Genomic DNA, 27,646 nt, shown 5'->3' with positions numbered 1-27,646 from the left:
TATTTTTAAAAGACATTTATTCACGACAATAGCGAGCAACGAGATAGACAAGACAAAGTAATTTATTATATTTCTGGAATGTCACAAGGTTCTATGCTGATTACAGATGCTCCACACCCTAAAAAAAAGACAAGGATGTAAATATACAGTTTTGTCAACGTTATTTTCTAAATCCTACGTTACAATATATATGGAAGAACAGGAAAAATTAGCCTATATAGAACACATAAAATTAAAAAGGAGTGGGTTCAGGATATGGGACAGACTACACATTCCCCTCCTCCGCACAATTGTCTGTATTGAGCCACAGTATATTGCTAATACATGGCTTAGAGAAAATAAATGTTGCTTTTTGATCGCACAATTTTTTATTTATTTGTTTTTAACCTAAGGGGGTCAAATAATAATCGACTATTACAGAATGGGATAATGTGAAAAAAAATCACATAGGAACGGCTGAGGATATTCAGTTTAGACTCTCAGGGCATGGTGAGGGGATGTTGAAAAGGGATCAGAGGGCAAACACCCCCCATCCCATGCCCTTTTTAGCTGCCCTCCCACCAAAGAAATTTGATCAAAATTTGAAATAGCCACCTTTTCCAAGGTAAAATAACTATTCCTACGGGGATGCCAAACTCCTCCCAGCCCCCAGGTAAAGCTTTGTAAGTAAGATGAAAAAAAGGGGCACTGAAAATGGAAATTGATGTTTTGAACAGGTTACATGAAAGCTTACAGAGCAATATTAGTCTTAAAAAAGGTATGATTCCCCTAAGTAGCCTAATCAAGTAGCTAGGGAATTTTACTTAGGTTTCTTCACACTGGAATTTTACCGTTTGCACTGGAACATGAGTACTATTTCCGAAAACAACATAAAAGATTAAGCAAACAATCTGAATTTATATTTAAAATTTCTTATAATTCTATTTGGTTGTAACGTAGTATCACCAGTTGCTATAATGACAAAGCTTTCATTAATATTTTTTAGCGACTGAAAGAATACCAATGCATGATCCGTAAAATTCTGTTTTGAAAAGATTTTAGAATTCCACACTTTTCATTTATCAGTTTAATACTGATAAATGCAGAACACCATCGTAGTAGAATCCTCTATACGAGGACAACTGTGGCAGGGCTTAAGATCCGGATCTATGGACAACGGCTTCAGCAAAGGGCGGCCTCGATCCTTTCGGGGTACCAGCAAGACTGGGTACCTTGCGGTCAACTCTACTCCCACTTGAGGAATGGCGTCTTTTGAGGGAATTACAGCCTAGTAAACGACACAGCATTTGCGCAGGATTATGATTAAAAGATAATTCTTCTGGGGGTAGAGTTTTGATGTCTGTTTTGACGGGTGTTTTCGGGCAGAAAAACTTCTTCCTAGTTAATTTATCTACCATAGGTCACCTCCCCATAGTAGTATAATATTTGTAGGTATGAATGTATAATGAGTCGGTCATAATAGGCTTGGGACTGTCTGTGCAGGATTTTAACTCTTGTTGATAGAAGAGCGTCGCCAAGTGCTGAAAACGATGTCGCAACCAAGATGGACCCAAGATTGCACAAAGCCTCCATGAGGTCCCAGGGACTTCTTGCTATCCGGTTCTAACCCGGCTTAAGCGTAGACTTGAGAAGATATGTTGATCCTGTCCTGCACTGGCACCCGGGATCATTGCTTTTCCTGAGTCCAAAATAATCTCAATGATTCAGAGAACGTGAAAATTGGAACTTGGAATGTTACGACGTTAAAAAATGATTATTGCATTAACATTTTGACTGAAGAATCCAGATGATTCGAACTGGACTTATTATAGGTTTCAGAAACTCATATCCAAGGGATAGAAAGCATGAAATTAGGTGATATAGAATTTGTTTCCTCTGGCAGGAAGGATGGGGTACACAGACAGGGAGTAGAGCTCATGATGAACAAGGAAGCTGCTAAGTCTTGTTTAGACTGGGAGGGTAATAATAATATGATACTAATTGCTCATTTCATGACTAAAAAGTCCAAGATATCAGTCATAGTAGTATGTTGAACAGACTGGTGGAGATACTAGTGACTCAGATGAATTTTACTTACAGTTACAGCAGCAAATTGACAGGGTCCTAGGTGGAATATGGTGCTTTTACTAGGAGATTTTACCACCTAGGTCGGTAGAAATATGGATATATGGTATCCTAGCCTTGGTATATTTGGTGTAGGAAAAGAAAACGATAATGGCAACACATTTTTGCAATTTTGTAGGTATAACAATCTAGTTATAACCAATAGGATGTTTTGTCATAAAATGACCCATAAGTTGACATGGTATTCACGTGGTGGTAAGACAGCAAACCTTAAAGATTATGTTATAATAAACCAAAGAATAGCAGGATCAATACAAGATACTAGGGTATATAGGAGTGGTGTTATTGATGTTAAAAGTAAAGATAACCATCTAGTAGTGTCTAGGGTTAATTTAAAGCTGAAATTTCAGAAGGGGTAACTACCTACCGGGAAGTTGTGATGTTCGTAGACTCCAGGATGAGAATTTGAGAGAAGCTTTCCAGGAATCGTAAACTTGACAGTTACAAAACTTGACAATGTGAAGGATGGTTAGAATAATTTTAGAAAAACAATTTGTGATGTTGCTGATGGTGCCTTAGGGAAGAAAGTTAAGACTGCAGCTAGAATAATAGTGAAAAAGCCTTATGTTTAATAGAGAGGAGAAGGAGTTTGTACAAGAACTATCTGAGTGATAGATCATATGAAAAAAATGAATGTAAAGAAAGTGGAGATAGTATTAAAATATGAATTAAGGAGGTGTGAAGTGAAGGCCATGGACAAAATTGCTGAGGATATGGAAGATGCAGCTAGACAGCATAATAGTAAAATACTGTACTGGTATGTTAATCAATTGTGAGGGAGTATTCAATCCGGACTTGTCCCAGTTAAAGAGAGGAACGGAGCCACAATTAGTGATAAGGAAAGACTTAAAGAGAGATGGCAGAACATTTTGAGAATGTGCTAGACCGAGATACAGTTGCATGAAAAGATATAGAGGAAAGTAAAAAAGTTTGTGGCACCTAGGATATGAAGGAAAATCTGTTTTGTGAGGAAGAATTAGCGGCACTACTAAAAGGATTAAAAAATAATAAGGCTTCAGGTGCTGATAGTGTGGTAAATGAGTTTCTTAAATATGGAGGCTCTGAGGTTAGAAATAAGTTACTGAAGATTATGAATATGATTTTTGAAAAAGAGGAGTCACCGAACGATTTTACATTAATTAAACTACTGCATAAGAAAGGCGATAAGATTGGTGTCGAAATTATCGAAGCATTAGTCTGGTCTCTGTAGGTAGCAGACTACTTAGTAATATGACACTTTTTAGACTGAGTGATGCTGTAAACAATGTTTTAAGAGAAGGACAGTGCGGTTTCAGAAAAAGTAGAGGATGTGTTGACCAAATTTTCACTCTTAGGTTAATAGTTGAGAAGTGCCCTAATTGTCAACCACCTTTGGTCCTCAGTTTTATAGATTATGAGCAAGCGTTCGATTCTGTTTATAGAAAAGCTTTAGCAAAGTTCTTATCCTTATATGGTATACCAGACATATATTCATACAGTGATTAGTGTTATGTACAAGAATGATATTGCTGCGGTTAAGTTAGGAAATGAGGTTAGCAGCTGGTTTTGTATTAAATCAGGAATTAAGCAGGGTTGTGTTCTATATCCCTTTCTATGAATTATTTTGATAGACTTCGTTTTAAGGAGCAGAGGAAAGACAATGGGAGACCACGGAATCAAATGCGAAGGACATAGAATAGGTTTGAAAATTAATGGTAAGAAGACTAAGTCACTAAGGCTAGGACTAAGTGAAGATGAAAAGGCGACGTTGAGTAACGAAAAGATTGATCAGGTGGGCAGCTAGACTTACCTTGATAGTATTATTAGTAAAGACGGTGGGAGCAGTGAAGATGTTAAAAGTAGAATAGCCAAGGCTCAAGGTGTTTTTTTCTCAGTTAAAAAAAGGTTGGAAGAACAGGACGATAAGTCTGCAAACCAATATGAGAGTATTGAAGGTACAGTGATGATAATGGTCAAACATGGCTCTGAAGCATGGGCACTCCGAAAAGCGGATGAAGATTTACTAGATGTTTTCCAGAGAAATTGCCAACGGATTGTTCTGGGTACCTGACTGACTGACTTTATTTCAAACAGTAGGCTGTACAAAAAATGTGGATCAACCTTGCTTTCTAGGGCTATAATTAAAGAAAGGTTGAGATGGCTAAGACTCGTTCTGCGGATGAAGGATGAGAGATTGCCGAAGATTGTCCTCCTCGGCCAACAGCCTGGTGCTAAACGAAAAGCAGGTTGTCCTCGTCTGGGGTGGGAGGATGTCATAAAGAAAAATTTAAAGGAAATGGGAACTTCCTGGGAGGGTGTAAAGAGGGAAATTTGAATAGATTGGGAAGGAGGAGGAGCGTGCATGACTCTGTTGGCCTCCGGTGGCTTGGTGCTGCAGTAAGTTGTTAGTAGTAGTAATAGTAAGATAGGTCCTTAGAGGTATTTTTTTTTATTCACTTAGTCCTTCAGAATGCTATGTGTTTTCCCTGACTTTTAACGTTAAAATGCAGAAAAGCATATAAATCAAAGTCAAAAGCAGAAAATTAAAATTGCAGGAATTGGTTGGAAATGCTTGTATCAACAATAATCTATTTCCAAATAATGCCTTTTAATACTATGTATTACAACATTGTATATTCATTTTACATATACTAAAAATGTATGTTCTAAATTCAGATTAAACTAAAGTTTTAAGTAAACTGAAGTTTTATCCCAAATTGATGCTGTATCCAAATTGATAGAGAACACATGTGCTGTTGTTCCAGCGGCAATTTTCCAAACCTTTTCAATAATCTCGATAAGTTCTGGAGAGCATATCTAATCTGACAGGTTTGTTGTCTAAGGTAAGAACCACATTGGTTCAGTTAATTGCACATCACTTGCATAGGTTTAGAAATACCAAAGCTTTGAAAAGAGAAAACTTTCCATTTGACCTCCCAAACAAGGAATTACAGATATATTTTTTTAGCCTAGCACTACATAGTGTCTTTTGATTTGCCTCACTGCCCAACTTAGAATAGATTTTAAGTCCCGTAAGGACTTACAGTATGCACAAACTTAGGCTGACGGGAGAAAGAAAAGCACTCCCAACACAAAATCTATCCCTTTCAAAGATACACAAAATCAATCGGCGAATATTTTATTAATTCAGCAATTCAAAATATTGCGACAGCAAAATAAACAGATTGCTTAAAAATAACTAATTGATATTTAAAGTTTGTATTTGGACAATACTTTCTAATTTTTTTTTTAAGGAATCAAAAGGAAAAATAGAAGAAAAAAAATCTGCCTTTCCCAATAGCGAAACTAAATTGATGTTGTTTTTTTTCCTCTTCTGCAAATCTGTGTTTTTATTTGTTTTGTTTTTTGTGACAAATAAAAAACACACCTTTCAAAATAAATATTAGTGATACCAGTTCGTCTGAAGTTTAACTTGAGTACCATGCTCATTTTAATTCCCAATGGTTTTAGGCTTCATTTATCCATTCATAGCAATAAAAAGGATAAAGATCCTCCAGAGCCCCTGATAGCGCATAGGGCGTCAAATCGACATATCAGTTGCAGGGTCTTTTTTTTTTTATAAAGGAACAGGTAGCAACCGTGTCACCCAGCCTTTTGGCAGGAATCCAGCCTTGGCATCGTATAGACAATCAGAGTCTCCATCTACTATGGTACCATAGCGTCAGTTAATTTTAAGTTTGACTTATTACATAATTTCATTAATGTTCAGTTTAGGTTTTAATGTAGCTATTTACTCTTCCTTTGATTGGTTTTTTTTCAGATAATTTTTTTTTTAGAAATAATACTGTGAATACATTTGCACGCTTAAAAAAAAAAAAAAATGTAAATTATATTAATTATAGAGCTATCGTGTCAATGCGATAGCTCTGCTACTACTAACAAACGAAGGGCATCGCGATAGCTCTGCTACTACAAACAGACCCAGGGCCTTTTGACTATATCAAGAGTCAATTTACTCCCTACTAAGCGGATTAGTGCGCAGCTGCAAGATATTTGTTCCCTTTGCAAACTAATTGCATGTTGGGCCTAAACGAAGGCTACTTTCCGTTTAGCCTTCCTTGTTATTTGAATTTACTATATAATAAAACAATGTCTTTAGTTCACTTATACATATTTTTTTTTGGGGGGGGGGGTGTACCAGAAGCTCAGAGGAAAAATCAAAAAGATGCTGTTATGCATATGACCATCATGTAACAAACAGAGCCAAGTGTAAGAATGGATACAAATTAAAAAGAGATTCTTGACAGTCTTTAAAACCGATCTTTGAACGACTGTCAACATGGAACAATTACAGCTTTTAACCAAAGGAGAGTGGGGGCCATGCAATCCCCAGAGGGAAGTTAATTGGACCTTTGAACTATTTTGAACAGAATGTCAATCTCAACACCTTGATCAAAAGTCACGGATAGAAATAGGGGGGGGGGGGTAGAAAAGGCAAGGAAGCAGGGCTTGTTGCCACCAAACCCTTCGCAAAAAGCAAATTAGGAGTTCAGTTTCCAAACGATTGAGTCCTATACCGAATTTCTAAAACCGCTACTTTCATATGAAGTTGTTGGGGAACAACTTCATAACTTTAGCGTTTTACGCTAAAGTTTGACTCTCTCTCTCAATTCTTCTTTTTAAAACAGTAAAAAACTTTAGCGTAAAGAGCGGGGCGTTGATGAGGAAGCAGCCTCTTTCATATACGAAGTAATTTCTGTGCGTTTTAAGTTTTAATGTCGCTCCTTACTTTCAGTTAAAAAAACTTGTTTTTTTTTATTTAATTTCTGAACGTTTTTGAATGAATGCATGTTTTGATTTTGGCTCTCCGCAGAGGAATAATCAAAACGAAATTTGCATATTTTTTTTTTTGGCTTAATGGCTTTCTCATAATTTTGATCGAATGATTTTGAGAAAAAAAGAGCGGGGGACGAAACCTAGTTGCCCCCCGATTTTTTGGTTAATTAAAAAGGCAACTAGAACTTTTAATTTTTTACGAATCTTTTTATTGGTAAAAGATTTACGTAACTTATAAATTAGCTTACGTAAAGAACTTTTGTATTCTCATGTTTTTATTACATATATGAGGGGATTCGCCCCATCGTCAGTACCTCGCTCTTTACACTAAAGCTTAAATTTTATCCCAATTCATTATGAATGACCCCCTGAATCACAAAAGCCGTAGAATAAGTAGTTGAAATTACTGAAAATACTTTAGCGTAAAGAGCGAGGTATTAGAAGGAGGTGAGCCCCTCATATGGGTAATAATTTCTGTTTGTTTTAAGTTTTATTGCTGTTCCTTACTTCCAGCTGAAAAAGCTTTTTCACTTTTATTTTTTAATTGTTTTTTTTTAAATAATGCTAGTAGCCTACATCCTGCTCTCCCTTCATGGAAATTTTCTTCTCCCATTACAAATTCTCTAAGGAAAGTTCCCCCAGCATATCCCCCTCTTCTCAACCCCTCCCCCAAACCAAAAAAATCCTCCTGAAAACGCCTGTATACTTCCCAATAACCATTACTATATGTAAGCACAGGTCAAAGTTTGTAACTTGTTGCCCCTCCCACGGGGACTGTGGGGGAGTAAGTCGTCCCCAAAGACATAGTTATAAGGTTTTTCGACTACGCTGAATAAAATGGCTATCTCAGAATTTTGATCCGTTGACTTTGGGAAAATAATTAGCGTGGGAGGGGGCCTAGGTGCCCTCCAATTTTTTTGGTCACTTAAAAAGGGCAATAGAACTTTTCATTTCCGTTAGAATGAGCCCTCTTGCAACATTCTAGGACAACTGGGTCGATACGATCACCCCTGGGAAAAAGAAAAAAAAAACAACAAAATAACAAAAAAACAAATAAACACGCATCCGTGATCTGCCTTCTGGCAATAAATGCAAAATTCCACATTTTTGTAGATAGGAGCTCGAAACTTCTACAGTAGGGTTCTCTGATACGCTGAATCTGATGGTGTGATTTTCGTTAAGATTCTATGACTTTTAGGGGGTGTTTCTCCCTATTTTCTAAAATAACGCAAATTTTCTCAGGCTCGTAACTTTTGATGGGTAAGACTAAACTTGATGAAACTTATATATTTAAAACCAGCATTAAAATACGATTCTTTTGATGTAGCTATTGGTATCAAAATTCCATTTTTTAGAGTTTTGGTTACTATTGAGCCGGGTCGCTCCTTACTATAGTTCGTTACCACGAACTGTTTGACAATGTCGTAATTCAAAAACGTTTTCTTTTTATTGGCTTAGAATGTTATACAAAAAACAGGTTATACATATCCTAATTTACGGCATAAAGATAAAACAAGATAATTAAAAGTCAAATTTTTAAATGTAAGTGCAGGACAATTAGCAGGAGCTTTTTCATCTTAAAAAAAAATTAAGATGCAAATACAAAATTGTTTCTTCAAATCTAGAAAGGGAGTTCAAGGCTTGCTAGGCATCGTGGTAGGAAATGTCTGTACTACTCTGAATGATCCTGGTTGCCCGTTTTTGGACTGACTCCAGTTCCTGCATTAAATTGACGGTTCTTAATACCGCGGGCCCCGGACAGGACAGGTGTTTTTGCCATTGGATCAGGAAGCATTTTCAAAAAAAGCGATCATGGCATTTGGAAGCAACATAAAATGAGGAATCTAATGGTGCTGCTTTTATTTTACTAGAATCTTTGCTTTAGATGTGGGCAACCGCAACAAATTTGTCAAAAGGGTTGAGTTGAACTTGGGTTGAGTTAAGCGGGGGCTTGAGCTTCGTTGGACTAAATTAGAGGGAGGTTTAGTCGAACGTGGGCTTGGCTAGATGGGATCTGAGTTTGATGGGGGTTGAATTGGGCAAGGGAAGGAGTTGAGTTGAAGGAGTTTAAGTTAAACAGGGTTGAGTTACTCGCAAAAACTGAATAACTGTTACGGAGTTATTTAAGTAATATATTTACTTTTCTTAAAAATTTTATATTTTTCTATAGTATAGCCATAATTAAACTTTAACTAATTAGGTAAGCGCTAGCAAATTGACCGAGAATAACAAATATTAGAAGCTAAGGCATCTACAATGGCACCTTTTGAAACTAGCAGTCGACAAATCTCCACATTGCCTTTGCATCTACAGTGGCACCTTTTGAAAGTAGTAGATGACAAATTTCCAAATAGCCTTCCGAAGCAGCAAAATGTAAGGCTGTCCTATTTTCCGAGTCTAAGGCATCTACAGTGGCACCTTTTGAAAGTAGTAGTTGACAAATCTCAAAATAGCCTTCCGAAGCAGCAAAATGTAACGCTGTCCTGTTTTTCAAGTTTAAGGCATCTACAGTGGCACCTTTTGAAACTAGTAGTTGACAAATCTTCAAATTGCCTTCCAAAGCAGCAACATGTAAGGCTGTCCAGTTTTCCAAGTCTAAGGCATCTACAGTGGCCCCTTTTGAAAGTAGTAGTTGACAAATCTCCAAATAGCCTTCCGAAGCAGCAAAATGTAAGGGTGTCCATTTTTCCGAGTCTAAGACATCTCCAGTGGCACCTTTTGAAACTAGTAGTTGACAAATCTTCAAATTGCCTTCCAAAGCAGCAACATGTAACGCTGTCCTGTTTTTCAAGTTTAAGGCATCTACAGTGGCACCTTTTGAAACTAGTAGTTGGCAAATCTCCAAATTGCCTTTCAAAGCAGCAACATGTAAGGCTGTCCCGTTTTTCAAGTCTAAGGCATCTACAGTGGCACCTTTTGAAACTAGTAGTTGACAAATCTCCAAATTGCCTTTGAAAGCAGCAAAATGTAAGGCTGTCCTATTTTCCGAGTCTAAGGCATCTACAGTGGCACCTTTTGAAACTAGTAGTTGACAAATCTCAAAATTGCCTTCTCTAGCAGCAACATGTAAGGCGGTACATTTTGCTGGTTTTCCAGAGGAGAAGCCCATGTTCCAAATTCTATTGGGGTGAAAATAAATTCCGTTGCATTCTAAGAGATTTTCAATAATTGGTGATGTTGGTCTCTCGTCACTATATGAATATAGAGGCGACAAATCTTTGATAACTACAGCATTTCGATCCATTGGACAAGAGCCTTTTACTTGTAGCCATTTCTTAATGCAATAGCCACAAAATACAAGCTTACATTTTAAAGTCCGAAGAGGATCCTTCAGTTCATTTAAACAAATCGGGCAAAAGAGACTCCTTTCCATACTCTTCGATACTTCTTATGAAATTAGCTTTTGATACTGAGATGACTTGGTTTAAAGCGTATTTTTATATTAGCTCATGACATCATGGGAAATGACGTCATAATGATAATACAAAGGGAAGTTCAAATAACTAGATTTTTTGTTTTCGTTTGACATCATTGATGGTTGTAACCCACAGTAAATGGCGTAATTCACGTTTTACATCATATAGGGGCCAACCCAAATGCAAAGCATCATGAGTACGTAACAGTCATATGTTTAGCTGCTTGGAAAGGCAATTTTGAGATTTTTCAAATATTAGTCTCAAAGGGTGGCACTATAAATATCTTAGATTCGTTCTCTGTACAACACCCCAGGAAAAAAAACAAAAAATAAACACGCATCCGCGATCTTTCTTCTGAAATAAAACACAATTCCACATTTTCGCAGATATCAGCTTGAAACCTCTTCAGATATTTTTGATTGCATCTAGAATTTTATTATATATTGTCTATCTACAGAAATTCCATATTTTTGTAGATAGGGGCTTGAAACTTTTATAATAGGGTTCTCTAATACGCTGAATCCGATGGTGTGATTTTCATTAAGATTCTATGACTTTTAGGGAGTGTTTCCCCCTTTTTCGGAAATAAGGCAAATTTTCTCAGACTTGTAATTTTTATGGGTAAGACTAAACTTATATTTTTAAAATCAGCATAAAAATCCGATTCTTTTTATGTATTTGTACTACTACTACTACTACTACTATTAACAACAACTCACCGCCGCACCAAGCTGCCTGAGGCCAACACAGCTATGCATGCTCCTCCTCCATCCCAATCTATTCAAAGTCTCCCTCCTTACACCCTCCCAGGAAGTTGCCAATTCCTATAAATCTTTCTTTATGACGTCCTCCCACACAAGACGAGGACAACCTGATTTCCGTTTGGCCTTGAACGGTTGGCCGAAAAGGACAATCTTCAGCAATCTATCCTCCTTCATCCGCAGAACTTACCCTAGCCATCTCAACATTCCTTTCATTATAGCCCCAGAAAGCGGGATTGAACCACATTTTTCCTACTGCCAACGGTTTGAAATACGATTGGTCAGCCGGGCACCAAGAACAATCTGTTGGTAATTTCTTTGGAAAACATCTAGTAAAATCTTCAAGTTCTTTTCGGAGCACCCATGCTTCTGAGCATGGGTGCTCCATGCACCCATTATTCATCAATGATGAATAATATTTCATCAATGTCATCACTGTACCATTAAATATTCTAATCTCCAGAGCCCTGACTATTCTGATTTTAACATCACGGCTCCTACCACCTTTGCTAATAATTAGACTAAAAAAACAAGTTTTTTTTAAATGAAAGTAAGGAGCGACATTAAAACTTAAAACGAACGAAAATTACTCCGTATATGAAAGGGGCTTTTCCTCATCAACGCCCCGCTCTTTACGCTAAAGTTTGACTCTTTCTCTTAAGTCTACATTTTAAAACAGTAAAAAACTTTAGCGTAAAGAGCGGGGCGTAGAGGAGGAAAAGCCCCTTTCATATACGGAGTAATTTTTGTTCGTTTTAAGTTTTAATGTCGCTCCTTACTTTCATTTAAAAAAATTTGTTTTTTTTTGTCTAATTTCTGGACGTTTTTTAATTAATGCATATTTTTTTATCTTGGCTCTCCACGCATAAATAATTAAAACGAAATTTGCATATTAATTTTTTTTTAGGCTAAATGGCTTTTTCATAGTTTTAATCGGAAGATTTTGAAAAAAAGGAGCGAGAGAGGAGGCCTAGTTGCCCTCCAATTTTTTGATTACTTAAAAAGGCAACTAAAACTTTTAATTTTTTACGAACGTTTTCATAAGTAAAAAATATACGTCACTTACGAATTAACTTACGTAGCGAACTTCTATATTCGTATGCTTTTATTGCGTATATGAGGGGGCTCATCCCTCGTCGATACCTCGCTCTTTACAATAAACTTAAATTGTGTCCCAATTCCTTAAGAATGACCCCTGAATCACAAAGGCCGTAGAATAAATAGTTGAAATTACTAAAAATACTTTAGCGTAAAGAGCGAGGTATTACGAGGAGGTAAACCCCTCATATGCGTATTAATTTCTTTTCGTTTTAAGTTTTAGTGCTGCTCCTCACTTTCAGTAGAAAAAACTCTTCATATTTATTTTTTCATTGTTTTTTTTAAATAATGTTAGAAAATCCTGCGCCCCCTCCATTGAAAGTCTCTTCCCCAATAAAACGTTCCTCCATTGAAAAATCCTCCCACGTAACCCCCCCCCCCTTCAACTCTCCCCCCAAACCAAAAAATCCCCCTGAAAACGTCTGTACACTTCCCAGTAACCATTACTATATGTAAACACAGGTCATAGTTTGTAACTTGCAGCCCCTCCCACGGCGACTGCGGGGGAGTAAGTCGTCCCCAAAGACATAATTATTAGGTTATTCGACTATGATGAATAAAATGGCTATCTCAGAATTTTGATTTGGTGACTTTGGGGAAAAAATGAGCGTGGGAGGGGGCCTAGGTGCCCTCCAAATTTTTTGGTCACTTAAAAAGGGCACTAGAACTTTTAATTTCCATTAGAATGAGTCCTTTTTCGACATTCTAGGACCACTGAGTCGATACGATCACCCCTGGAAAAAAAAATAATAAAAAAAATAAAATAAAAACGCATCCGTGATTTGTCTTCTGGCAAAAAATGCTAAATTCCACATTTTTGTAGATAGGGGCTTGAAACTTCTACAGTAAGGTTTTCTGATACGCTGAATCTGATGGTGTGATTTTCGTTAAGATCGTATGACTTATATGGGGTATTTCCCCCTATTTTCTAAAATGAGGCAAATCTTCTCAGGCTCGTAACTTTTGACGGGTAAGACTAATCTTGATGAAACTTATATATTTAAAATCAGCATTGCAATGCGATTCTTTTGATGTAACTATTGGCATGAAAATTCCATTTGTTAGAGTTTTGGTTACTATTGAGCCGGGTCGCTCCTTACTACAGTTCGTTACCACGAACTGTTTGATACTACCAATACTACCAAGGTAACTTAAGCTGTCCACCAGATCAATCTTTTCGTTACCCAGCGTCACCTTTTCACATTCACTTATTTCTGGCCTCAGTGACTTAGTCTTCTTAGCATTAATTTTCAAACCTATTCTAGCACCCCGAATTCGAGAAACCTCTAAAAGTTTATCCATTTTGCTCACACTTTCATCTAGGATGTTTAAATCATCAGCATAATCTAAATCCAGGAGAATTTTTCCTCCCTATTTGATTTCGTGGTCTCCCATTGCCTTTCCTGTACTCCTTAAGACGAAGTCCATCAAAGTAATCCGTGTAAAGAGGGATATAACACAACCCTGATTAACTCCTGATTTAATACAAAACTAGCTGCTAACCTCATTTCCTACTTTAACCACAGCAGTATTATTCTCATATATAGTACTAGTCACTTTGAGGTTTATGTCTGGCATACCATATAAGGATAAGACCTTTACTAAAGCTTGTCTATCAACAAAATCAAAAGCTTGCTCATAATCTACTTAATCTCTTAATCAAACAGTTCGTTAACACGAACTGTTTGATTAAGAGTGATAAAGACAGGGTGAGCTTTTAAGGTACTGAATCCCCTAAACGACACTTTAAAGTTCTAAAGATTGGTCTTTAATTCCTCCCACCCCCCTTTCCAAATGTATCTTCAATCTAGGTACAGAACATAAAGAAAGAAAGAAATAATTTTTGAGATCACACAGGCTAAGCAAAACAAAACGGAAAAAAAAATTGAGAACAAAAAAGGATAATTCCAGCCAGTTAAAATTATTATTTATCCTTTTTTATATTTTTTTTTGAATATATGGTTCATTCTTCGTTGTAATATTTTTTATTTCAACTTGCAAAGAAAAAAAATGCTTCTGTATAATTTTTTTATCAATTTTATGAGACTAATGAAGCATTCCAAAATAGTAAAGGAGAATTATCGGCGCAGAATTTCATTAAAAGGTGTTTCTGAATGTTTCAAAATGTAATTTAAATATTTTTTCCCAAAAGCGATGAATGCCACTAAAGGAGGGCGAAATGGCTATACCCATAGGCACATATATAAGGATTTGTTTCGGAGGAGACAAAACATTTACGACAGGGGATTCAAATAAAAACAAGAGCTAAGAGCTCATATGGCACTTGTGACGAGGCAAGAAGAGCTAAGAGCCAAGAGCTCATATGGTATGAGCTCTAACAAAATTCTAAGAATCAATAGATTGATTTAAAAGGAAAATCAGAGGCTTATTGCCGGCCAGGATTTAAAATAAGACCTCTGAGTCCCGATGTCCTTCTAAATATCAAAATTCATTAAAATCCAATCACCCATTCGCAAGTTATAAATACCTCATTTTTTTCTAATTTTTCCTCTCCCTTTAGCCTCCCACGCCTACCAATTTTCATCGTCCTAGCACGTCCAGAAGCACCAAACTCGCCAAATCACTGAACCCCTCCCCCCAACTCGCCCAAAGAGAGCGAATCCAGTACGGTTACGTCAATCACGTATCAAGGACATTTGTTTATTCTATCCACCAAGCTTTATCCTGATTCCTCCACTCCAAGTGTTTTCCAAGATTTCCTCCTCCAACTCCCCCCAATGTCAAAAGATCTGGTCGGAATTTGAAATAACAGCTCTGAGACATGAATTCCTTCTAAATATCAAATATCATTAAGATCCGATCACCTATTCGTAAGATAAAAATACCCCAACTTTCACGTTTTCCAAGAATTCTGGTTTCCCCCTCCAACTCCCCCCAATGTCACAGGATCTGGTCGGAATTTAAAATAAGAGCTTTAAAGCACAAGATCCTTCTAAATATGAAATTTCATTAAGATCTGGTCACCCTTTCGTAAGTTACAAATGCCTTATTTTTCCAAATTACCCCCCCCCAACTCCACCAAAGAGGGCAGATCCGGTCCAGTTATGTCAGTCACGTATCTTAGACAGGTTTTTATTCTTCCCATCCAGTTTCATCCTGATCACTCCGCTTTAAGTATTTTCTAAGATTTGAATATGAAGTTTCATGAAGATCCGATCACTCCTTCGTAAGTTAAAAATACTTCATTTTTTTAATTTTTCAGAATTAACCCCCTCCACCCAATAGAGCGGATCCGTTCCAATTATGTAAATCACGTATCTAAGACTTCTGCTTATTTTTCCCACCAAGTTTCATCCCGATCCCTCCAATCTAAGCGTTGTCCATGATTTTAAGTTCCCCTCCAAACTCCCCCAATGTCACCAGATCCGGTCGGAATTTAAAATGAGAGCTTTGAGACACGATATCCTTCTAATTATCAAATTTCATTGAGATCCGATCACCCGTCCATAAAGTTAAAAACACCTCATTTTTTCTAATTTTTCAGAATTAACCCCCCCCCAACTACCCCAAAGAGAGCAGATCCGTTCTGGTTATGTCAATCATGTATCTAGGACTTGTGCTTATTTTCCCCACCAAGTTTCATCCCGATCCCTTCACTCTAAGTGTTTTCCAAGATTTTAGGTTTCTCCCTCCCAACTCCCCCCCCCCAATGTCACCAGATTCGTTCGGGGTTTAAAATAACAGGTCTGAGACACGATATCCTTCGAAACATGAAATTTCATTACGATCTGATCAACCGTTCGTAAGTTAAAAATACTTCATTTTTTCTATTTTTTCCGAATTAGTGGGCCCCCACTCCTCCCCCCAGATGGTTAAATCGGGAAAACGACTATTTCTAATTTAATCTGGTCCGGTCCTTGATACGCCTGCCAAATTTTATCGTCCAAGCTTACCTGAAAGTGCCTAAAGTAGCAAAACCGGGACCGACAGACAGACAGATCGACAGAATTTGCAATTGCTATATGTCACTTGGTTAATACCAAGTGCCATGAAAAGCGCAAAGAAAGGAGAACTATACCGAAAAATCACAAAATAAAATAAAATACTTCAAACAGACAAATAAAATAATTCAAACAATATAATAATTCAAACGGACAAATAATACAAACAAAATAAAATACTTCAAACGGAGAGGGGAGGCTCAAAGGCCCTCTATTTTCAATTCTAATTCTACAGCTCAATGCTAAAAGTCGTCAGAAGCAACATAAAAACAGCAACAAGTAAAACAGTAGAAATAATTTTATTTTAGTTTTAAAGAGGGCATTCAATAAAAATTATATTTATATTCAATTTATTTATATTAGTGCTGTGCTGAGGACGACTCTTGGATATGTTCCAAAATGTTCATGTAAGGTTTAAAAAAAATCCCACTCTTATATAATTTCCCTGTTGCTTTATTGGAAAGGTCATTTGGCTTCAGTCCCTATTTACATCTAATGCAACCAGATCCACAATATGATATAACAATATTTTGCTTTTCATAAACATGTTCTTTATTATCAAATATTGGCAAACGTTTTTAATAGGCAACGTTATGTGTTTTCTACACAGAGAGGAAAAATACAAGAAGATTGACTAAAATAGCGGTACATGGTGTTTATAGCATTCTATGATCTCTACAAAAGATTAATTGTATTTGGTCATTTGTGCTAGCTAAAAGACATTAAAATAAAACTTACCCCCCATTCCTTGTATACTAATAGCATAGTTGAGTTATGCAACACTGGACCAATTAATGGGTTCATTTGGCACATGTAGGCACATAACCAGCTACAAAAAAAGAGACAATTTTGGTCACTTAAACTTTTTTTTACCTCTAACTTCTCTTTTTTATCTGTTTAATCTAGGAATGTCTTTTAAATGAATAAACAAAATTATAGCTTATAATTGATTTTAAGTCCCCTCCTAACAAAATCATATCTTACTTTTTAGACGGGGTGCCATTAAACTATTATGATTGGTTTTCTTGAGAACAACGAAACTGAAGGTTTTTTCTAAGCATCTTAGATCTATATAAATGAAATCGAGAAAATGGCTTAGTTAATTATGCGTTATAATTATGCCTTACAGAAAAGCTACAGTTCAAATTATACAATAGCTTCAATCTTCAAAGACCTGGTTTTGCTGCCTCTTAGTAGGAAACAGCTTAATTGATAACTTATGGGGTACAACTCAGTTCAATGTTGGAGCGGTTAACTTCACTTAGCCTTCACAAAGGGGCAAGGTTGTTTGAACTCAAATATTTTATCAACGGATTTTCACAAAGGGGCAAGGTTGTTTGAATTCAAATATTTTATCAACGAATTTTGTCTCCCTTTAAAACATTGAAAATTCACAAGTAAATAAATAAATGTAAAATTAGATAGTCTATTTTTTGTAATCACTATAATTTGATAAAAGCTTCTATCATTTTCTTGATAGATACCAAACTATTTTGAAATATATTTTGAAGATACCAAATGTATCTTCAAATGGTGCTTATTGCTTCAAATGGTGCTTATCAAATGCTTCAAATGTATCAAATGTATCTTCAAATGGATACCAAATGGTGCTTATTTTGAAGATACCAAACTAGACAAAAGATGATACGTTATTTTTCCGCATCAGTAAGAAAGAAACCGGATCAGAAAGAGAAAGAGTCGCAGAAATAGATAGATAGATAGACAAATAGATACAGAGCGAAAGAAAGAAAGAAAGAGAAAGAGATTGTTTTAATGAACCAGTGGTGGCTTCAGGGGGAGGGGCGACTGCCCATTGGCCTAGGTGTATTTTGTCCAAACTAGGTCCAAAAATTATCAGACAGTTATTCTGTTTGGAATATCAAAAGAACTTGTTTAAAATACAACAGTTTCGAATATCATGCTCCATTGCAATGGTTCTGTTTTGTTCCGATTGTTGTGTTTTGTTCTGATCAAATAAAAAAAAACAAGTTATTTTTTAAATGAAAGTAAGGAGCAACATTAAAACTTAAAACGAACAGAAATTACTCCGTATATGAAAGGGGCTTTTCCTTCTCAACGCCCCGCTCTTTACGCTAAAGTTTGACTCTTTCTCTTAACTCTATTTTTAAAACATTAAGAAACTTTCGCGTAAAGAGCGGGGCGTTAAGAAGGAAAAGCCCCTTTCATATACGGAGTAATTTCTGTTCGTTTTAAGTTTTAATGTTGCTCCTTACTTCCATTTAAAAAAAAACTTGTTTTTTTTTATTTAATTTCTGGACGTTTTTGAATTAATGTATGTTTTGATCTTGGCTCTCCGTACATAAATAATTAAAAAGAAATTTGCATATTAATTAATTGCAATTAATCGGAAGATTTTGAGGAAAAAGTAGCGAGGGAGGAGGCATAGTTGCCCTCCAAGTTTTTGACTACTTAAAAATGAAACTAGAACCTTTCGTATTTTTTTATTGCGTATATGAGGGGTTTCAACCTTCGTCACTCTTTAACACTAAAGCTTAGATTTTGTCCCAATTCCTTAAGAATGACGTCTGAATCCCAAAGGCCGTAGAATAAATAGTTGAAATTGCTAAAAATACTTTAGCGTAAAGAGTGAGCTATAACGAGGAGGTAAACCCCTCATATGCGTAATAATTTTTGTTCGTTTTAGGTTTTAATGCTGCTCCTTACTTTCAGTACAAAAAACTTCATATTTATTTTTTCATTGTTTTTTCAAATAATTCTAGAAAATCCTGCGCTCCTTCATTGAGATACTCTTCCCCCATGAGAAGTTTCTCCATGGAAATATCCTTCCACGTAACCCCCCCCCCCCAACTCCCCCCTAAACCAAAAAAAAACCCTGAAGACGTCTGTACACTTCCTAGTAACCATTACTAGGCTATATGTAAACACAGGTCAGAGTTTGCAACTTGCAGCCCCTCCCACGGGGACTGCAGGGGAGTAAGTCGTCCCCAAAGACATAGTTATTAGGTTTTTCGACTATGGTAAATAAAATGGCTATCTCAGAATTTTGATCCGCTGACTTTTGGGAAAAATGAGCGTGGGAGGGGGCCTAGGTGCCCTCCAATTTTTTTGTCACTTAAAAAGGGCACTAGAACTTTTAATTTCCGTTAGAATGGGCCCTCTCGCGACATTCTAGGACCACTCAGTCGGTACGATCACCCTTGAAAAAAAACAAATAAACATGCATCCATGATCTGTCTTCTGGCAAAAAATGCGAAATTCCACATTTTTGGAGATAGGAGCTTGAAACTTATACAATAAGGTTCTCTGATACGCTGAATCCGATGGTATGATTTTCGTTAAAATTGTATGACTTTTAGGGGATGTTTCCCCCTATTTTCTAAAATGAGGCAAATTTTCTCAGGCTCATAACTTGTGATGAATATAACTGATCTTGATGAAACTTATATATTTAAAATCAGCATTAAAATGCGATTCTTTTAATGTAACTATTGGTATCAAAATTCCATTTTTTAGATTTTCGGTTACTATTAAGCCGGGTCGCTCCTTACTACAGGTCATTACCACGAACTGTTTGATTATGCTGTAATTACGGAGCTTAAAAACAGAGAGAAGCTGATTGGAAAAAAAATCACACAAAAGTAAAAAGCAAAGGCAAAACACATTGTTGAATCGTAAGTTTTTTATTTAGATATTGGCTTGTAAAACATTTTAACTGAAAAAGTGGAAAACCTATACATTAAAACGTATACACTTAAACGTAAACGTAAAATGTATGCATTATAACACATTTATTGTTGAAGCACTGTGACAAAAAAAAACACAAATTTTAAAGAGTGGAAGCATAAATTTTAAAAATTTTTCAATAAGATAAATTTTAGTTAGAGTGACGATATTTCTCCCTCATTTATGATGATTTCTGTTCTTTTAAGTCTTAACAATGTTCTTCACTTTCATGTGAAATTTTTTTTTTTTTTAGATTTATTACATTAATATAAAAACTACGCATGAAAATCTAAACATAAAAGAAATAAACATTACTCACAAGATCCAGACACATGCTCCAGTTGTTATTAATACAGTTTGGGTGATCCTAAAATAAAAATAAATAAACAACTAAAATCAACACAAACACACAGCACATTAGGGTAAGGGTCATGACTAATATCTATTATGGGCTAGAGGGGAGGGTAAGATAACTTTTATTTTTACAACGTATACTATGGCACTAGGTGCATCATGGGCAGGAACGTCCGTGTAAATTAGTTCGGTAGGAGGTGGGGGAGTGGGCAATAGCTCAACTGTTATTTAGGGTAATTTGTGTTTGTTATACTTGATCATTAATTTTTGATTTCTGTTAAATGTGGCTTCTTTCATTCATCCATAGCTATTTCTGTTCGTTTTAAGTTCGAATTATTATATGACTTAATCTTTGCTCGTTTTTAATTTATAAAATTTTATTATTGGTTAAACTCAAAAGCATTTTGAAGTATTTTCTCAGTCTTTCTATATAGGAACTAAAATGTTGGATTGTAATTTAAATTTCAGGCAACGATAGAAAATGAAGTCATAGTTTTGTGCAACAGTTTTAAGCCATATTTTTACTATACGGATTTACAGTGGGTAGAGAAGGCAATTTTTATGCATATGGATTGAAAACCTGCACAATTTTTGGTGCCCTATAGGGCAGAAGCCATTCTGAGCAATATCCTATAGATATCCGTAATATACTCATATATTAATCTATGATTTTGTGTTTTAACTGTTTGTTTGTCAAAGTAGATAAATTTGCAAAAAGAAAGTTTTATCTTTTTTTAATAAGAATACACAAAATCAGCACAACTAGATTTGTTCCTTCAGATTTATGCCTCAATGAAGGTTCCCTTTGCCCAGTCTATATGACCGGAAATTTCCATGCAGATCAGCAGGAAAAAAATAAAATTTTTTTGCTGAGCATTATGGCTAAATTTTTCTGCTAAAGTTTGTTCCATTAAGGGCATTGTGGCTCAGTCAACCTACCCTGAAAGTTTCAAGCTGATTGGAGAAAAAGAAAGCTTGGTCCGTTATGGGATCAGTCTTAAGGATCAACACAGTGCAATCTTTGTCATATATTTTCTTCCATTGAGACTTATTTTTCCTGGTGTAACTTTTAGTAGGTTGCAAGCCAATCAGAGACGAAAAAAAGCTATTTTAGGCATCATCATACAACAACTTGTCCCTGATTAGTTTTGCCTTTATTGAGGTCTACTTGTCCCTACATACATCCCTGGTAAGTTTGAGTCAGTCAGGTGAAATATAGTTTTTTAGTCCAGTTTTAGGCGTCACATACCAATACAGAAAAAAAAACTTGAAATGTTTTGTTCTCATTGAGACCTACCTGGCCGTAATAGCTTCAAGCCAATTAGCGGCTAAATAAATTTTAGGTCTATTTTTGGCATCATAAATTAAAATTGACATAACTATTTACTGTTATTTCCAGCATAGGGATACTTGCCCCTAGAACTTATGAATGTAATTTCCTAGCAAATTGGATATACAAAACACATAGCCCCATTTCCATAGATTTCTTAGTCTTTTGGTTTGGGATGAGCAAACACATTCATAGTCTAGTGAGTTCTTTTGGTCTGGGCTGAAACAACATGTTAAAAGTCCTGGACAATTAGAAAAACATGAAAATCGTCTTCAATTTGACATACAAAACATATAGCCCCATTTCCACAGATTTCTTAGTCTTTTGGTTTGGGATGAGCAAACACATTCATAGTCTAGTGAGTTCTTTTGGTCTGGGCTGAAACAACATGTTAAAAGTCCTGGACAATTAGAAAAAAACGAAAATTGTCTTCAATTTGACATACAAAACATATAGCCCCATTTCCACAGATTTCTTAGTCTTTTGGTTTGGGATGAGCAAACACATTCATAGTCTAGTGAGTTCTTTTGGTCTGGGCTGAAACAACATGTTAAAAGTCCTGGACAATTAGAAAAACACGTTGGTCATTTTTGGGTGAAACGAGCTTATTTTTAAGTTTTATTTGTACATAGGGGTTTCTCTGACTCAGGGACTTATGTATAAAGGTTTTAAGCTTTTCAAAAAAACTTGTTACCCCTTTTGTGGGTAAACCAATATTTTGAAGACAACAATATTTGGCCCTCTCATGCCATCCCCTTAACATAAAGTCTGAAGTCACTCTCCCTCCTCAGAACACCCTTAAAGTTTCAGCTCAATTCCTCAAGCTGTTCACAAGATATTACAAATACACAATTTTGTACCCTGGCTACATTTAATGTCTTTTAATTTACCTTGCTAGTTCACCATGTGGTCCCCTTGACCCCCTAATACCCACTGGAAGTCTTGACTTGATTCCTCAAACTGGTTCTGAGACACAGCAGATGCTCGTTTGATAATGAGGGTATATATACTGTGAACAGATTCTAGTCCCACAGGAGCTTATTATGCCAAACCTTTTAGGTGGATTATAGACCCCTTCCCAGAGTCAAAATAGTTCACCGTCCTAAGAAAAAAAACCTTGGAAAATTCAACTTAGTTCCCCAGCCATTGCAGATATAACATACTTTTTGTACAGTCCAACAAGACATAATGTCTTCAATTTATGTTGCTGCTTAACCAAAAATACATTTGAGGTCCAGTATGGACTCAGAGTTACATAAACATTTAGGTTGATTGGAGACAAACTTTTTTAATCCCTCCCTAAGCAAAATTTCAAGTCCCCTTGCCCCTTTCCTTCTGTCACAAGCTCTGAGTCACAAGGTCCTTCTAAATGTCAAAATCCACTAAGATCCGATCACCCATTCGTAACTCAAAAATACCTCAATTTTTCCTCTCCCTTCAGCCCCCCATATGGTCGCATCAGGGAAAATGATTTTATCAAGTCAATTTGTGCAGCTCCCTGACACACCAACCAATTTTCATCGTCCTAGCACGTCCAGAAGCACCACTTGCCAAAGCGCTGAATCCCAAGCCCTAACTCCCCCAAAGAGAGCAGATCCAGTCTGGTTACGTCAATCACGAATCTAAGAAATTTGTAAGCGTTTTCCAAGATTTCCGGTTTCCCCTCCAACTGTCCCCAATCTCAACAGATCTGGCTGGGATTTGAAATAAGAGCTCTGAGACATGAGTTCCTTCTAAATGTCAAATTTCATTAAGATCTGGTCAACCGTTCTTAAGTTAAAAATACCTCAATTTTTCTAATTTTTACAAATTAACAACCCGCAGCTCCCCCAAAGAGAACGGGTCCGTTCCAATTATGTCAATCAAGTATCTATAACTTGTGCTTATTCTTCTCATCAATTTTCATCCCGATCTCTAAACAACATGATCAGGTACCATGACCATAATTTAATGGACCAATTTACAAAAGAACCCTCTATAAACTCTCTCAAAACCCTTTTCTGATATAATTTTAATGGATTTTGTCATGTGGGCAAATAATGACTAAACTGATAGAAATCAATAAAAGACAAATGATCAACATCTTAGATAATTTGAAGTGCATTAACTAAGTCTAATTTATCCCTCCTGAGTTTCAAAGATGGTAGGCTCAAGCATTTTTATCTATACTCATCATAGGCAAGGACTTGAAATAAGGAACAAATTTTGATGCTCATTTTTGTACTTTTTCAATCAGCTGTGGATCATATTTTCTTGTTGGATGCCTTGGGCTATACGAAACCAGGAGAGGGGACCAGGACAAATTATCAAAGACACAGACAAAACCATAAAAATTCAGTTATCAATTCAAAAATGTATCTCTTTTTGTTCTAGCAGGTATCCTGCTGTACAGCTGTTATTCAAAACCTGTATTGACAACAGAAGTGACAATAAAAGTGGAAGGCCTACCATTAGCCTATATTCTCTATTTTAGGTTCTTCTCAATATAATAGTAATTCCTTAGATAAAACAATGTTCTCACACCCCTGATGGTCATATATATCATGCTGACTACTTCTGTATTACTCATGTATTATTATTTACAATGGGTTTGCTGAATTTTTGATTTTCAAACACTAGCCTACTCTATCTAATTGATTTTAATAAAAATAATTGAACTACGTGTCATTTTAGGGTCTATTCAAGGGCTTTGGATAAATATTTAGTTTTGTTTCAAGTGCTAATTCTAGAAGTTTACCCATTTCTGGTTGACCCTTATCCTCCATGGGGCAAACTAAAAATGTATAAAGTGGGCTTGCTTACAGGTAACATTACCTATAGAGCAAAGCATATTAGTCCATGAGACATGTGGGCAGTGGGGCAAGGTCTGTATTCTATTATCAAATAAGCCTTGTTTGAGGGTTTTTTTGGTCAATGTTGGTATTACCTGAACAATTCTTTTGGGTCATGAAACTATTGTTAATAGATACATTTTGACTTTTTTGACATCTTTTCTCTCTTGCAAAACAGCCACAAACTCACCATTATGGATTATTCCAGCCTGAATATTCTTTTATTTATACATATAGAACTGCAATCATTTCTGCTCTCATTGATTGGATATTTGAAATTGCAAATCTGTAATAGTTCAGGTAATACCAACATTGATCTTTTTTTTTAGTTTATCACTCTTTTTTGAATAAAAATAGAATATAGACCTCACCCTGCTGCCCACAGGGCTCATGAACTAATATGCTTTGCTCTATAGGCAATATTACCTGTAAGCAAGCCCACTTTATACGTTTTTAGTCTTGTTGAAAGGGGACTTTAGAAAGCTAAAAAATGGGATAAAATTCTAGTCAATTGGCTTCTTGCTATCTCAGAAAGGGTTTAGGTTAGGAAAATGAAACTTGCAGGGATGAATCTACAGACTAAAGTATGTCCCAGGAAGGTATTTTGAAGCAACTACCTCTACTCCTTCTCCCTCTAGAGGGCTCTGACCTTTAAAGATATGTGTGTTATAAAAGTGAAACCTTGCAAAATAGATTTTCTGCTTAATTGATGTACAACAAAATTGTTTTCAGCTTCATAACTTTGCTCAATTCCATTTTATAAGGTTTTAAAGATATTCAAATACATTTCCTAAATTTTGATAAAAAAAAACATTGATATGTCTCAAAATTCTACTCATATAATAGGAATTGCATTTTCAGAACTAAAGGCAACTAGTAACTGAACATTAAGGTAAAGTGTTGTTTTGTCAAAATTTCAATAGGTATAGACCTGTCATGTAGGCAAATTTCAGGGCCCTCTAGAGGGAGGAGTGGAGCTGGGTACTTCAAAATACCTTCCTAGGATATACTTTAGCCTGTAGACCTATCCCTGAAAGTTTCATTTTCCTAACCTAAACCCTTTACCCTTTCTGAGATGGCAAGAAGTCAATAAACTAGAATTCTACCAAAAATGGATACACTTCTCTAATAATGACAAAAAAACTATGTATAATCATCAGAATCTTGCTATATGGACTAATACACACTTTAGAACACTTGGAATGAAACTAAACATTTACTGGACTTTAAATTGGATTTGTGAGTGAAATGATTATTGCATAGTGTATGTCCATATATTCAGAAATAGCATAAAATAAATAAATAAAGACATTGAGTAGTGTGCCCAACCATATTTAGACCTATGTAGGCCTAATAGAATAGTCTCCAAATATACCATGTAACTACTTATTCATTGTAGAAATGGGGCTGAATCCTGGAATTTGGACCTTATACCAGTAATAGTTATAAGCTTCACATACTGGGGAGGGGCAGGCAAGGTGTGTAAGACTTACAATTGTCTATTAAGTACCCTAGGAGCAAAAATTAGTTATAAAATAAAGAGAACTTATTGCCTAATGTCAAAAAACTACAGGAACAGATGCTTCCCCTCCCAGGCCTGCTGCTTTGCTCAGCCCTCATGAAGCAAAAACCTCACTTTGCTTGGACACAGCAGGATTTTTGCCATCCTAGATACAGGGACTTTTGCAGGCCTAGATACGCTGGCAGCTTGGAATTTAGCTAAATATTTAAAATCATTTTTTATTTGCCAGTAGGTAGCCTACCTGACTATAACTAGCCTAATGGACAAAGTATTTGGAAAGCCTAGTAAAGATAGAATGTCCTGGTAGCCTACTAGAAATTTCATATAAAAATAACGCAAATTATACCCCTGATTCTGTCCTTTAGGCGCAAACCATGGTAAAACAGCACCAATAATCAGGCAAATGCCTGTCATAACAGCAATGGGAACTGCTGATGCACCCATGGTCTAAAATTTTAAAGAATCTGCGCGAATTTTCCAAGGAGATCTCGTGATTTAGGCTGGTATCACATTGCACGACAGCATTTGAGGAAAGATAGTCCCGAAAGGGTAAGATCCTCCGGAGCTATTGATTGCGCGTTGGGCGTCGAATCAAAGTTTCTGTTGCTGGGTTCTTTTTTACGTGGCCTGATAGAAAGCCTGTCATATTGTCTAACGTTAGCGAGGATTGATCTTTGGTGCCTGTATTCCCGAGAAGAGCATTAATCCCTTGCGCTAGTACGAGTTTAGCCCTAGAAGCCGTGCCACAAATGACTTGCATAGTAACATAGACCATATCTATGGCAACAGCATGCCACTTGTGCACAAAAGCTTTTTGGTGTGTATAATTGGTGTTTATGGCGTGTTGCCGATAACAAATAATAAAAGAATACTCACATCCTGGGTTCCTATATATTTCATTATTCGTTTACAAACACGGTTTTTCGGCCAGATATGCGAATATCGCAGCTGTGTGTGAATTTTGGCTATAATCAATCTGTTTTTCCAAAATATCATATAAGTTTATGAATCTCAACTTCTCCGATAATTTTGGTTAATAAATCGCATTGAATCAAAAGGTCGGGCAATACCAAAATGGATTTTGAAAAATTGATTTTGTCATTCAGAAGTTATAGAATATCATACTCTAAAGCTGATAAAGACCATAAGAATAAGTTGCTAGTAATGAAAGAATGGGAGAGAATCTTAGAAGAAGTTAAAGTAGAAGGCAAAATTAGTAAGCCAACTGTGATGGCTAGGCCTAATCTGAAAAATACAAGACAGTTTGTTTCGTTTTATGCGGTATAGCCTGGGCTTTACGCAAAAAGGCCTTCACTGAACATAGCAGCTAAATATTTAGACTAGCATGGGGTAGGTTGATTTTAGCGGTAGTACTCTTGCGTAGTCAATTTGTTTCTGAGCTAGAACAATATCTTTGGACCTTGCTCTAGGCTATTTGAAAAAGATGAATGAATATACTGTTTTTTTTTTCAAATTGGCTTTATTCCTATTACAATCTAGTTATTGGTAATAAACCAGCTTAAGAAAATAAGGGCAAACCTATAAAATCAGTGAACTTTTGTTTATTGCCCAGGCTACGCCCCAAAAAGTTGTATTTATCGAATCCAAAATGGTAGCCAAGGTCGAATCCAGGATTCTTTTCCGGGGAGGAGGGAGTTACAAAAGAATCTTTGAAGGAGGGCGGGGGGTACGAACAACATTAAAAAAAACGCATTGAAAATGTGTTCATATCCACTTTTGTTTTATATTTTTACGAGTCAGACAAAT

At 36.1% G+C, this 27,646-nt stretch overlaps 1 protein-coding gene across 1 annotated transcript; it reads right to left on the bottom strand.

Moving 5' to 3' along the window:
• On the bottom strand, nt 1-26,403 carry LOC136024859 (V-type proton ATPase subunit e 2-like). Its single transcript, XM_065700372.1, has 4 exons — nt 26,226-26,403; nt 20,162-20,209; nt 16,876-16,966; nt 1-118 (listed from the first exon to the last, which is right to left on the bottom strand). Exons 1-4 carry the CDS (start codon nt 26,321-26,323, stop codon nt 101-103), a joined length of 255 nt encoding a protein of 84 aa, XP_065556444.1. The 5' UTR covers nt 26,324-26,403; the 3' UTR covers nt 1-100.
• Nucleotides 26,404-27,646: the final 1,243 nt, after the last annotated feature.

The sequence above is a fragment of the Artemia franciscana genome, chromosome 3 (genome assembly GCF_032884065.1).
Source record: "Artemia franciscana chromosome 3, ASM3288406v1, whole genome shotgun sequence".
In the NCBI taxonomy this organism is placed as follows: domain Eukaryota; kingdom Metazoa; phylum Arthropoda; class Branchiopoda; order Anostraca; family Artemiidae; genus Artemia; species Artemia franciscana.
This window is presented reverse-complemented; position numbering and strand designations above follow the sequence as displayed.

Bases quoted from the DNA above. Each gene is read 5' to 3' on its own strand.
- LOC136024859 (XM_065700372.1), bottom strand. From the start codon at position 26,323: ATGGGTGCATCAGCAGTTCCCATTGCTGTTATGACAGGCATTTGCCTG. The intron at 20,210-26,225 runs GTATAATTTGCG...TTTTTATTTTAG, and splicing joins CCTAAAGGACAGAATCAGGG to GATCACCCAAACTGTATTAA. The intron at 16,967-20,161 runs GTGAGTAATGTT...CTTTTTTTGTAG, and splicing joins GGAGCATGTGTCTGGATCTT to CTGGTTATGTGCCTACATGT.